The sequence below is a fragment of the Pipistrellus hanaki genome, assembly GCF_964339955.1.
Source record: "Pipistrellus hanaki genome assembly, chromosome: 5".
In the NCBI taxonomy this organism is placed as follows: Eukaryota; Metazoa; Chordata; class Mammalia; order Chiroptera; family Vespertilionidae; genus Pipistrellus; species Pipistrellus hanaki.
In genome coordinates, this window is record NC_140507.1 from 48,167,778 (window position 1) to 48,181,356 (window position 13,579).

Genomic DNA, 13,579 nt, shown 5'->3' on the forward strand with positions numbered 1-13,579 from the left:
AACTGTCCAATTATGTATATCACACTTGGCCTACTGTTTGCAGTAGAAGTAATCAATAAAGGATGTGGTTGAGTGAACATAGATTTTGGTTGAACCAATGCATGAAAACTTAATCATTTACTCAGAGAGAAGAAATCAAATAGAGCAGAGATGAAGCGGCCACCGAGGGGTTTGTTGATTGTGCTCCCAAGTTTGTGAGCCACAGATGAAAGCAATAAGGCAAATGGAATCAGTGACAGGAGAAAATGTAAAACGCTGTCCTTAATTTCATGAATTAATAGAAATGTTTTGATGTATTTTGGGGGGTCATTTTTAGGAGATTTCGCATCAAAGCCTGAACGTTCCATTTTAAAGAATATATGGAAATTACTAGGGCATGTCATTTCTCTCAAGCCAGAAGAAATTAATTTTCAGCTATAACAGGAAGGTAATTTTCAATCGTGAAACTTTGTCCTGATTGATTGAAAGATGTCCACTGTGGAAAGTTTTCTAGGAAATAATTGAACCCGAGTTTATAAGAAAATTTACAAGCGCTATGGAATAAATCCAGGCCCACTGTGACCAAGGTGTCTTGAACAACTGTCATTTTTTGTAATTCCCCACCCCCCTATATAAGCCACCCTGATTATATTGGAGAGTTGGGCCATTTTGGTAAATGAGTTATTTTAGAAAATGAGTCCAAAAAATGCTGTAAGAAAAATTGAGGTTATTTCCCCCCTCTATATTTATTCTAATTGTCTGTCTACATATAATAATATTTACTTGGTAATTTCTCAACTCACTGTCTCTTTGTTTTATGGACTATAATTCTGGCTTTTATAGCTGTGTCATGGGCAATTGTTACTATGTTAGAATACTGAATTTTTTCCACTAGTATTTCGAGTAGGAAAAAAAAAAGACATTGTAAATGCTTATTTTCTGTTATGCTGCTTAATGTTATTCAGACCAATAGCAAAAATAACAAACCCGGCTCGTTATTAAAACCTGCATCAATAAGTCTAATACCAGGGATAGTTCTAGCATTACCAACTGAGCAGCTCTGCATTACCAAGTCCTCAGCCTTGAGGGAATGTGTTTTTCAGTTGAAATCACAGTATAAATTCTTATAACCATTTTAGAAGTTTCCAGCCTTAAAGCCTATTCACCCTTCATGCATGCTCAGCGGATGGCCTCAGACACACACTTATCCCAGACATGGCTATCCTCTTCCATTTCCTTTAAAGAGATAAAATATGTTTATAGAGATAGGCCTTCCCATTAGTGAAGCCTGTGCGATTGCACAGGTTGGGAAAGAGATTTAGAGGTGATGCTAAGCTCCATATGCAGCTTGATTTATTCCTCAGCCGACACCACCATAATTTCCTCTATTTTTGTTGCGCTCTATTTCTGCTAGTCTGAGGACAGTTTAGGACTATGAAAGGGACATACATATGTGTTTGTGTGGGGGCTGTGTGTGTGAGAGTGTGTGTGTGTGTGTGTGTGTATGTGTGCATGTGTCAAAAACACCAAGCCCTTGAGGCAATTTTTTTTTAAAAAAGACCACAAAATTCATATCAAAACATTTCTAGTAAGTAATGGGCTTGATTTAATAAGGCTTCTCAGATATTTGGGGTGCTGATGCCCACGGTACAGAACTTTCGGTTTTGACACATCTGCCCACCTCCTGAGTTATTTTGCACACCTGGAGGAAGAACACGCCCAGGCTCCCACTTCTAGGAGTGCTCCTCCATAACCACCAGCGATGTTGCAGGTGCGGGTGGGAAAGCTGTTGTGGGCTGGGAACACTTTTGCCCTCAGACCTCAGAAGAAGCATCTCCTGTATTCTTGTGTGCTGCGTAACATTATTAAATTTAAAGCCCACAGGAATCATCAACACCTCCATTTGTAATTTGGTTGAGGGAATTCTTATAGGTGGAACTAGTTTCATTTGGAATAAAAGTGAGATGGGGATAAGTCTTCCTGCCCATTATCGGTTTGCCCCAAGGCAGGTTGCTGGACTGTTGAGGATATTGGAATTGAATTGTCCCTATGGCGACCCAAAACACACCCTACTTCATAGGTCAAATCTTCAAAAGCAATGTTCTTTTCCACACCTGGACTACAAGTGATGCATAAGCAGTCAAATCAAAACATCAGATTGTCTGTTGTTGTTATTGACAATATTTACCAATAATTGTTCAACTCCCACCTAGCTTTTATTGTAGAGACCAGGAAGTCAAATCTTGTAGTAGAGACAAAATATTCCAATGAAACACTAGGTTAACTGGCAAGAATTGGTTTAAGATAATTGCATGTCTCCAGAAGTTTCAAAAATAATTGTATTTTTGTAACCAAATTGGGCATTCCAACACTTGTCTGCTCAATATGTTTACAAAAGAAAATATTTTTCCTTGGAGTTTTATCTCTTTAGTTATGTTGGGACACAATGTCATTTTGTAAAAATTATTTTATAAACACATTAATGGACATATTTATTTAAGTATATGGGCTCAGGTCAGGTTTGCTGCTACAAAGTAAAATAAATAATCCAGTCAGTTTTTATGGATTCTGAGAAGTGCTATGAATAGAGCTGAATAATTTAAAAACCAAATAGAGCTGGACAAAAAGGTGCAGAGTTTGTGTGTCCCACATAGGCACTAAATTGAATATATCATATCTATTCTTTGTGGTCAAACATTTGCTTCTTTTTGGTTGTTATTTGTAGTAAATAAAAGTATAAGGGACTGCTGGGTTAATTTTCCATGGATTAGTCACCAATCTTTACTTGGAAAGAGGACACTCATGGTTCTGCTTATAAATATGTCCATTCTCTCCTTATAAATATGGCCATGTCCTTAACCACGGATTCAGTGATGACTGCCTGGCATTTTGTAGGGCACCTTTTCTTTCATTGTTGTTGGATTTTAATATTTAATTAATTATTTATTTAGCACTTAATGATTATTATATAATGACTAGAGGTCCAGTGCATGAAAGTCACGCATGGGGGAGGGTATCCCCTCAGTCCAGCCTGCACCCTCTCCAATCTGGGGCCCCTTTGGGATCAGGCCTAAATAGGCAGTTGGACATCCCTCTCACAATCCTGACCAGGCTCCTAATGGCTCACCTGCCTGGTCACCCCTTACTGCCTCCCCCCTGCTGGCCTGCTTGCCCCCAACTGCCCCCCTGCCAGCCTAATTGCCCTCAACTTCCCACCCACTAGCCTGGTCACCCCCAATTGCACCCCTTCCACTGGCCTGGTCACCCCTAACTGCCCCCCTGCCAACCTGGTTGCCTCTCATGGCCCCCCCGCCAGCCTGGCCACCTCATGCAGCCTGCTGTTCAGTCATTTGGTCATCCCTCACTAATCCCCCTCCTGATCTGGTCGCCCCACAGAGCCTGCTTGTTCAGTCGTTTGGTTGTCCCTCCATCACCCCCCTGCCGGCTTGGTCATAGGCAGCCATCTTGTGAGGCTGTGAGGGTCAATTTGCATATTACCTCTATATTATATAGGATGATCTACTCTTACTTCACTAGGCATATGTTTTCAATGACTTTTAAATAACAATTTTACCTTTTAAAACACCACGCTGTATATATTTACAAGTAAAATATAAATGAGAAGAAATTAAACTTGACACAATCTATACCTATTATTATTACTAATATCATCATTAAAAAGCTATATCATGTATACAGCTTTTTAAAATAACTTATGATGAAAGGGTCACTTAAGAAGGGCACTGCTTAACATACCCAAAACCATGGTATTAACTTTGATAACTTTTCTTATTCTGACTACCTTGCCTTAAATTATAATGCTAACGATGCTCCTATATGATGCATGCTTAAATGAAGTGTACGACGAACACAGCGCAATGAGTGAAGGGCCAATCATATACTTCCTATGGAAACATTTGTATCAGAGGTTTTCCATGTATACTGCCCTTAAGCTTTCTGTTTTAAGTGAAATTTTGGGAATATTGTTTTTGCACCCAATTGTTCCTCCAGATCTGTTTGATGGAGAGATGTCTTAATGGAAGCGGCATGACTGAAGCCTAAGTGGACAGTTTCCTCCAAGAGGAGATCTGGCAAGGCTGTGATGAGCCACAGTGACTGAAGCGCACTGTGTACCTCTCTGCTTTTCTCACCTGTGCGACGTGACCTGATTTCCCCCTTTCACTCGAGGTCACCACTAAATGTAAAGAAAATAAAGTGATACAAAGGAGGAATAGACAGAGAAGACTGTAGATGCATAGCTCGAAATACCACATTGGTTTAAAATAACTTACGATGAAAGGGTCATTTAAGAAGGGCACTGCTTAAAATTTAAGCAGGCAGTAATGGAAAGCGACAGACCTCAAACAATTTAAGTCTTTCACAGTTGAGTGAGCTCCCAGTGACAGGAAGACGGGGATGTGCTAACTCACCTCTGCAGGACTCTGGCTATGGCTTCGTAGGCTCTCCCCAGGCTCAGGTCATCCTCCAGGTCCGTGGAGATCTCACTGTAAGTGTTGAGGTCCTAGCCAGAGGAGAAACACGTGTGAAACGTGCGGCACGGGCCAGAGTGATTAAAATTAATGGTTGTTTTTAATGTTTCCATAAACTATTTTTTGTTTATTAAAAATTCATGTTGGCTTGGTTTGTTTTTATCTATAGTGTAACTTGTTTCACAGCATTCTCTTTAAGCCATGACAGTGAGGTCTTACTTTCGTGAAAATAATTCTTTTCCTGCACAATCCAAAATCGTCCAATTTATATAACTTAGGTGTGAATAAATAATTGAATGGCTTGCACCATTATTTTAAAATATGGGACTATTACCTAAGGTAATATAAAGCAGATTATAGTATTCTACCATGGGAGCTTAAATATCACTTTTCTTTCTATAAATAGCTGTTTGAAAAACATGAATTTAGGTGCCAGGCAATTTCTAAATCTATCATTTTATTAGATGCATTTCTCACAGTTTGTACATGTATTCGGTATACACTAAAAGTATTTCTTACAAATGCACTTCATTACCAACAATCTCTTCAATAATCAAAATATTATGGCTGCCACAGTCTAATGCATGATATTAATTTAATTTAATTTAACGCTGACATCATCGGTATGGTATAATTTTTCTTTTTATTCTTTTCCCAATTCAAAGGCCAAGAGAAGGAAAGTACGTAAAACAAAGGCCCCATTCTTTCTCCGTCCTTCATTGTTATTTGATCCAACCTATTACACAGGAGGATACAGGAAATCTCCAAAGACCTCTATGGAAATCCTTTTTGTACATTTTCTAAGAAAGAATTAGTGAGAGTCATTTGACAGGGTAGAAAGTCGGTATGAGGGAGGACACAAAGATGAGCGTGGACCATGGGCTGAGTTTGGCAGCTCAGAGAATTGAGTATTAGAGGCAGCGTTAGTCTTCCTTATGTCCTAAAAGTTAATAGTTGGGAAATAATTTAGAAAAGGCCATTGGGATACCTCATAAGATTTGGGTTTCCAAGTGAGTGCTTCGCAGATACTGATATTAAAACTTACTGATACACGCTGACCCAGTTTAATTCCCACTAAGCCTGCAAGTTCAAATGTTTACTTATCATTGTTAAGGCTTTTAATAACCTTGTATAAACCTGAGAATATTCTTCTCACTTGGTCTTGCATACTGACAACACCTAGATGTAGTTAGATATGCCTTGACATAGACCTTTCTGAACTACGGGCAGAACTCTAAAATTTTGTGAATTTATGAGGCCTTACTGAATCCAAGGGAGCAACTTTCTAGTATCTTTTTTGGTCCATATATTTTTATCTGACATTCTAGAACTTTAAGATATTGTGTCAAAAATAGTTTGTTTTCAGCAAATATTGTTACCGTGTGCCAGGTGCTATATCACACCCACAGAAATCTCAACTAGCAGAGAGCAAGCTTGCAGCCCTGGAGGCCTGATGCAATTGTGGGACTTAGTGATGACTGAAGACAGGTTTCTCCAGGGCTTACTGGTGCTTACACTATGCCACTCCCCCTTGCCTCCAGTCACCAGGGCCCCTGAAGCAGTTCAGCAACATATGGGGGTGCCCAATTTTATCTCAGAGATGGGTCTTTTCAGTCCAAGGATAAGAGGGTAGGTGCCCAAGTAACTATAGGAAGATGCATCCATGTTGACAGCTCTCATCTCACACCAGTGTGCCATGCCTCCAGGGTGCAGCAGGGCCCAAAACAGCTCAGTCTGGGGTTTGGTTTTGGCTTCAGACTTGATTCTATAGAAGCTTTTTCACAGAGCCAGACGTGGAATGTATGCTGGAATGAATTCTAACCATAGAGTAAATAGACTCGGTTCAAGTTCCAATTCTTTCATGCTCAACATATGTGGGCCAGGAAGGCTCCCTGAACTTAATTTCCTCAAAAGTAAAAAAGAAGACCCTGAGAGCTGTTGTGGGGCTACCATGAGATAATAGAGTGCTATATTGTAAACCTTAGGACTGGGAGTTTATGGGAATAACCACCACTGGTGAACAAGTCCTGGTGAAAGTTTTCTTCCTCACGGCAAAGACACAAAGACGCAAATTGTATTTGTGTCTTAAGAAAGCTCCTGTATCCTTTACCTACAAATAGGAAACACGTAGGCAGTGGGAAGAATACAGGTCATCACTAGTCCAATAGGGAAACAGTCAATTACATGAAATCCATGCTGAGGACCTTGGTAAGTGCAGTAGAGGAGCTCATTTAATCAGGGACAAGGCCCCGCTCCTCAGGAACATGAGCACTATTGTGAGAAAGTAAAGTCAGGTGAGACCATAAGGAGAATTCAAGGCAAAACGCAGCAGATTGGTGAATTGTATAGTTCAACCCGAAGGGAGTAGAAAGGACATCGTTAAAATGAAAATTAAGAAAACCCATAAAAGCAAGTGGAAAGACAAAGTGAGATTATGAATTCTGAATAAAATAAAGATGTTTATATTGATCTCATAGTAAGTGGCCTCACGTGTCTTTTAAAGCTGGCAAGATACAATTTTTTATTTTTATTTTTTTAAATGGACTTTTTAAAAAATATTTTATTGATTTTTCACAGAGAGGAAGAGAGAGGGATAGAGAGTTAGAAACATTGATGAGAGAGAATCATTGATCAGCTGCCTCTTGCACACCCCCCACCGGGGATGTGCCCGCAACCAAGGTACATGTCCTTGCCTGGAATCGAACCCGGGACCTTTCAGTCCGTAGGCCAACGCTCTATCCACTGAGCCAAACTAGTCCCGGCGCAAGATACAATTTAAATTTTAATAAATATTGATCAACTAGAATCCTTAGACAAATACTAGAACCCCTTTTCAAAGAATACTTCAAGTCATAAAATGCTGTGTGGAAATCTGAGGGATCCCCTGTATTTGATTGAATATCCCAGTGGCATTCAATATGTTGGAAACAAATCCAGGGTCTGAAAGATTAAAATCTAGAATCACAAATAGAAGAAGAACGAAGAAAGAATCTCAGGTACAAAAAATGTTGTTAAATTTAAAATTCATTACATAGCTTTAATTTAAAGACAATGAACCTAATCAACATTTATTAAATGAGGGAAACACTGATTACGCATACTACATTGTAAATCAAACAATGCCAAGTTGTGCATGATAATGAGGTTGCCAAAATTGGAAAAGTCAGGTCACATATCTAATAAAAACTGAGTGCTACATGGCCAGTGTTTCAAATTGTTTCAATGATTTCAGTGAATAATGGAGATGAAGGTTTGACAATGATTTCACTGCAATGAATTCTATCTTCCCACTAGAATTAAATTAACTTACTTGGAAAGATATTTTCAAATAAAATTCAAGTTCTTAAAATGAGATAATTTATATTGGTCACCTAAAAACAAAATTCATAGCAGCAGATATGAAAGTCAAATATTTATAAGTCACTGATACTAAAAAAGTATAAATCAAGGACAATTGGCTGCCTTGTTTCCCATGATTCCAAGTTTTCAAATTTTATCTAGCATTGTTCCCGTGTCTAGGGAAAGGAGAGGAAATATTTCTCTTTCTCTCATGGCATTGCCTAGCAGGGGTCCTCAAACTTTTTAAAGTGGGGGCCAGATCACGGTCCCTCAGAGAGCTGGAGGGCCGGACTATATGAACTACTAATTCCTACTGTAACACCTCGGCTGCGCTCACTGCCCAAAAAACCTGGCGGGCCGGATCAGACTCCTCTGCGGGCCGCATGTGACCCGCGGGCCGTAGTTTGAAGACCCCTGGCCTAGAGGATGCACAACTCACATTAATGCTGATCAGTGAAGTAAAATTTAAATGGGCCTTGTGCTCTGTCTGGTGACTCTACCTAGTGACTCTATCTACCATGGTCTCTGCAGGAAACTAATCCAATCCATAGAAACTACCACATAAATAAGTTCTTGCATCTAGACCACTTGATGTGGAAATTTTGTAATTTTGTAAAACTTTTTAGTGAACTCTAATCTTACCTTTATATCGTATTTCTTCTATTTTTCCCTATATTCCTTTCTCTAGTTACCACCCTCCGCCCCCCTGCTCTCTCTTAGTTATTTCAATATTTGAAATCAGTTGGGACTTTTACTCTGAGGGGATAGACCAGGCTTTGGAAGGGCCTTATGCGATAATTAATCAAATCTCCCTCTGGGTGCTCCAATTTTCTCCAAACATCCTAGGCTTTGAAGTCAGGCAGGCCTACTAAGGGGCTGAGTGGCATGTATCGAGTGACTCAGTCCCGCAGGTGTAAATGGAAGTGAATGAAGTCTACCTTGAAGGGATGCTATGAATTTCCAGTAAGATAAGGTGTTTAAAAGCATCCACTAAGGTCCTTTTACAAACAAGAGTCCTCTGTGATTGTCAGGTTGCACATACACAAAAGCAGCCCTGATTCAGAGCTATCATTGTCTAAATTGCAAAAGTTATTTTTTATAAATCTAATCAGAAATTAAAAGGTACAGAATAATAAGCCTGGAATTTATATAAATACAGTATGTGTGCATCTTTATCTGTCCTTCCCTCCACCATTCCTACAAAAGTTTGAAACACAGTTATGTGTAGGAGACTTTTACAAACTAAATAAGTGTACAAATGGAAAGCACATCAGGTAAAAATAAAAATATTTTTCATATCATTAAAAAATCAACAGTACCACCTTGGCAGTGTGGTCTAATTGGTTAGGCATCATCATGTGCACCGTAAGGATGCCAGCTCGATTCCTGGTCAGGGCACATGCCTGAGTTGTGGGCTTGACTCCCAATACGGGGTTAGCAGGAGGCAGCCGGTCAATGTTCAGCTCTCTCATATTGACGTTTCATTCCCTCTCCCTCTTGCTTCCTTTCCAAAATTCAATAAAAAACTATAACAAAACAAAACAAAACAGTAAACCCACAGTACCCTCATTAAGGATTTGAATGAAACAACTGCTTAATTTTCCCAAGTATTTATCTAACCTATCAGTTCTCACGGGGGGACAATTTTGCTCCCTGGAGATATTTGGCAATGATGAGAGACATTTTAGGTTGTCCACACTGGGAGAGGTGCTCATGGCATCCAGGGAGTGAAAGCCAGGGATGCTACTCAATACCTCAAAATTCACACATGGCCCCTACAACAAAGATTTATTCAGTCACAAAGGTAAATAGTGCTTTTATTGAGAAACCTTGACCTAGCCTTCACTTGAAAAATATCCATAATTGGAAACTATCTCCTTGTGAGGCTAGCCACTCAGCTATCAGAGAGTTATGTGAGAAAACTATTGGTAGAGGTGAAGCAAAACCTGTAAGCTCTGCCTACTAGCCCCCGTTGTGTTTTGTGGGACAACAAATTGGTTCCCCTTCCATGTCACAGTTCTTCCAATCCTGAAAGATGGCTGCTTTGTCTCATCAAAGCCCCCAGACTTACAGAGGCATCCAGGATGGATGCTCTGAAACAAGTGAGAACAAAGACCCAAGAGGTTAGCTGCATTTGAATATTTTATTTGTAGTTTCATCTGCAAGTCTAAGAGTCCTAGAAGAGCTTAAATAAACCCATTTGGACAAAAATATGTCTGAAAACCCATAATGGGGCATCCATCAGATTTGTCTGTAAACAAGAAGTTGTGAGTCCATAGCCTGGGGTGCATTTTTTTAACCTCTTTCTTTCTTGCTCACATTAAAAGGCAGCACACCACACATTTTGTTATACATCCCCTTCACAAACTCCAAATTGTGCCTCGTCATAATGAAAGCTTTACAATGGACTCAATACAATGCAGAACTTTGAGGAAAAAAAAAAGCAATGATATAGTTTTCTTTTTGTGTAATAAGAAACGTAGAGAGAAAAAATCAAGTTGCCATCTTGAGCTTGAAATCATTGTCAAATCTTATTGGAAATACATTTATTCTGATTTCTGGCAATCTAAGCCCCTTTAGCCATTTCACAGTTGGTGAGCAGAAAGGATGTTTCTGCCTCATTTACAGTGTCTGAACCTGATTCAGACAATCAACTGCAACATTAGTCAAGAAATCGATGGCTAATGATTTCTGACAAGCACTGCAGTAACAGGCTGAGGACCAGACTGGGCAGCAACAGCAGTCAGAGCGTCTTCCTGGAGCCAGCAGTAGGCAACAGTGGGAGATGATAAAAACGGAGCAGACAGGGCTGGTCTTCACATCACTGTAAAGTCTCCTAAACATGTTGTACAAGCGCACAGTATCTGTCATGCAATAACTACATACCCCTTCCCTACAAATACGTTATATTGAATCAACACTAAGGCCACCAAGCATGCAGCTCCATAAACTACAATACATAAAAGTAGTCAAATATGTTGCATCCTGCTGAAACTATAAGTTAGCAGAAGCATAGCCTTACTTTTTCTATTGATCATTTGAAGTATGTACTCTTTCTTCCTGAAATGCATTGCTCACCATTCGGACTTCTCACATCGCCCAGCACTCCAGGATTCCTCAGGGAATTTCAGAGGGCTGGTTTCATCCCAATCCCACAGGTCAGGCCAAGGGACCCCACTGGTGCACGAATTCGTGCATCAGGCCTTTGGTATACTTATAATAGCATATTACATAATGTTTTACATTATATCTCCTTTGATTAAAAAATAACTTTATAATTATGGTAAATTGAAAGTATATGAACATTTTCAGTTAAAAGCCAGTTCTGGAGAGTTCGAGTATCAGAAAACAAGCCAGATTCCCAAAGGATGATTTAAATGATATTTCAAAATGATATAGAACACCTACGTAAATGGGTGCTTGTATCGAGTCACATTCTCCAATGAATGTGTTTTCCCATTATGAGTTTATGTGGGCCTCATGCTCAGTGAGCACAGGAAGATCAGAGGATGAAATCATGTTAAGTAGCCATGGTATCTTGAGGAATAATTCTTCCAATCTGTGGAGGGAATACGAAATATCTTTTTCTCTTTCTTTTCATCTAAAATGATGAAAGATTAATGTAATCTCTACTTTCATAAGTAAGGAGTTAAGACAGAGAAGCAAACTGTGAAAAGTCACTAGTGTGGTGACAAGCCAAGTTCCTCAGCCTTCCCCAAAGTGGCCACCATAGCAGCCTTCTTCCACTTGACCTCTGAACAACATTGTTTATGGCTCTATGGGACCAAACCAATGAGTGTTTTATATCAGTAAGTGACTTCCTAGATAGTTTTAATAAACACCAATACTGTGAATATTTCTCTATTTCATCATGGACCAATTACCACTAGGAGATTCATCTTTCCCTTGGCAGGAGAGTTAGCTTCTACTCATAATCCCTTTTACTAGATTTCTCCCTCATTTAAAGCAGACTTCATAAAATTCCATTTTTGTTCCCCCTTCTCAGAAATCCATGAGAGCCCTGAAAACATTTAGAGCATATTCTCTCTGCACAATTTGATAACCTTTCCACCACAAGCCATTATTCTGGTAAACTCGGTAAACCCTGATTTAGATCCATGATGTAATGATTTCCTATCTGGCTATATGAACACATTTCTTGAAAATAAAACATGGTCGGGGAATCTTCCTCCGAATGCTTGCATGCAGAGGAAGCTTTGTCTATTGCCCTTTCCCTGTGATAAAAGAGACAAGAAAGCAAGTTATGAGTCATTTCCATTCTGACAGATGAGACAATGAGTGGAAACGTGACGCCTGCCAAGAGCTTTTATCAAGTAGGTTATACCAGCTAGTAATACGCGTGAATAATGAGTGGGTGGAATCTTCGGGGAAACGGTGGTAATATGAAACAATTTTTGATACTTCTGGTGGGGCTCTGCCACTCTTGGAATTCCCTGCCTTCCCAGTAGAGTTTTGGCCTGACAATAAACAACAGTTTAGTACTTTATCTAATCCCAGCCAGGAGGTGAGTCCAACAGCAAGCTTTTGCAGATGTTCACATCCAATAATCTATCCATAATTGATGAAACAGGGAGGTCAGATGTAATGGCTGTTACTGTTCCAGCAACAAATAAATGGTTATTGACAAAACAAGCCAGTGTGGCACAGAGCGCTGAGCAGTGACAGGCACGGGACAGATTCCTCAGTGAGCCGTGTGGCAGGAGGGCCACGCTGACACATGAGCAGATGGAGGCAACTTGGAAAGGAGAAGGGAGGTTGCTGAAGTGAGGAAAAAGATGGAGACAGGCTGTGGAGGAGAGGAAACTGATGAGCAAGCCCTGAGCAAGGCTGCGGACTTGGGTAAGTACGAATGTGTGAGCAGTTCAGAAATGCCTTTGAACATGTGCACCAGGATCCAGATGTCTGCTTGCTTTCACCACTCACACAGCTGGCTGCCCAACGGGGAAGCCTGGTGCCTCTGACACCAAAGTGGATGCGTGGAACTCTCAATGCCCAGACCTTCCCACTGAGAGACATTCGTTGGCACTCCACTTAACACCGAGGATTCCTTTTCTCCCCCTGTGTATTAGTAAAAATCTAGGAGATTCATATATGCAATTTTAATAATATTTTAAGATAAGCCAAAGATGCAAATTGTGAAGCTAGAAAATTTCTCAAGATTTGGACTAATCTTGAAATACATGCATTTTAAAATCAAATTTAATGCAAGGAAATGTGATTGAAAGGCAAAGTGGTTTTTGTTTTTTAATAATAAAAATCAGACACTGCATTCTATTCACCTCAACCTAGGCAAAGGATAAAATAAAGGCATTAATCCAGTATACTTTTATTGACTGAATAAAATTCAAGATATTTGAGCCTAAATAAACAACTGAAATCTTATACTTCTGATCTGGGGCTAAAAAATGATGTTTTCCCACAGTTTACTATGTAATATTATAAAATGAAGAATGGTAGAATGAAATGGTAGTTATTATTGCTATAGGTAGTCATAAAGAGACTTGGGACACAGATGTTTTAAATATTAATATTCCTAAAATCACTTAACTCAATTTAACACTCTTTAGTGGTTTATTTAGAAGTGTGATTTATTCTCTACTTTGCAACCAACGCCTTTGATCAGCTCTGAAATGACATATGAGCTGAAAATAAAAAGGCAAAACAAATTGCTCCTACCATTCTTATAGTAAGCTTTAGTTTTTATAGCATAGAGTAAGAAATTATCTTTGGCATTTTCAAATTATTATCCT

At 39.5% G+C, this 13,579-nt stretch overlaps 1 protein-coding gene across 1 annotated transcript in view; it reads right to left on the reverse strand.

The window, feature by feature from the left end:
- The window catches only part of TTC29 (tetratricopeptide repeat domain 29), a 540,856-nt gene that overhangs the window by 64,116 nt on the left and 463,161 nt on the right, over positions 1 to 13,579 (reverse strand). Inside the window, exon 12 of the mRNA XM_084883709.1 lies at positions 4,410 to 4,501. Within this exon, the coding sequence (XP_084739835.1) occupies positions 4,410 to 4,501 (92 nt within the window). The remainder of the gene's footprint in view (positions 1 to 4,409; positions 4,502 to 13,579) is intronic.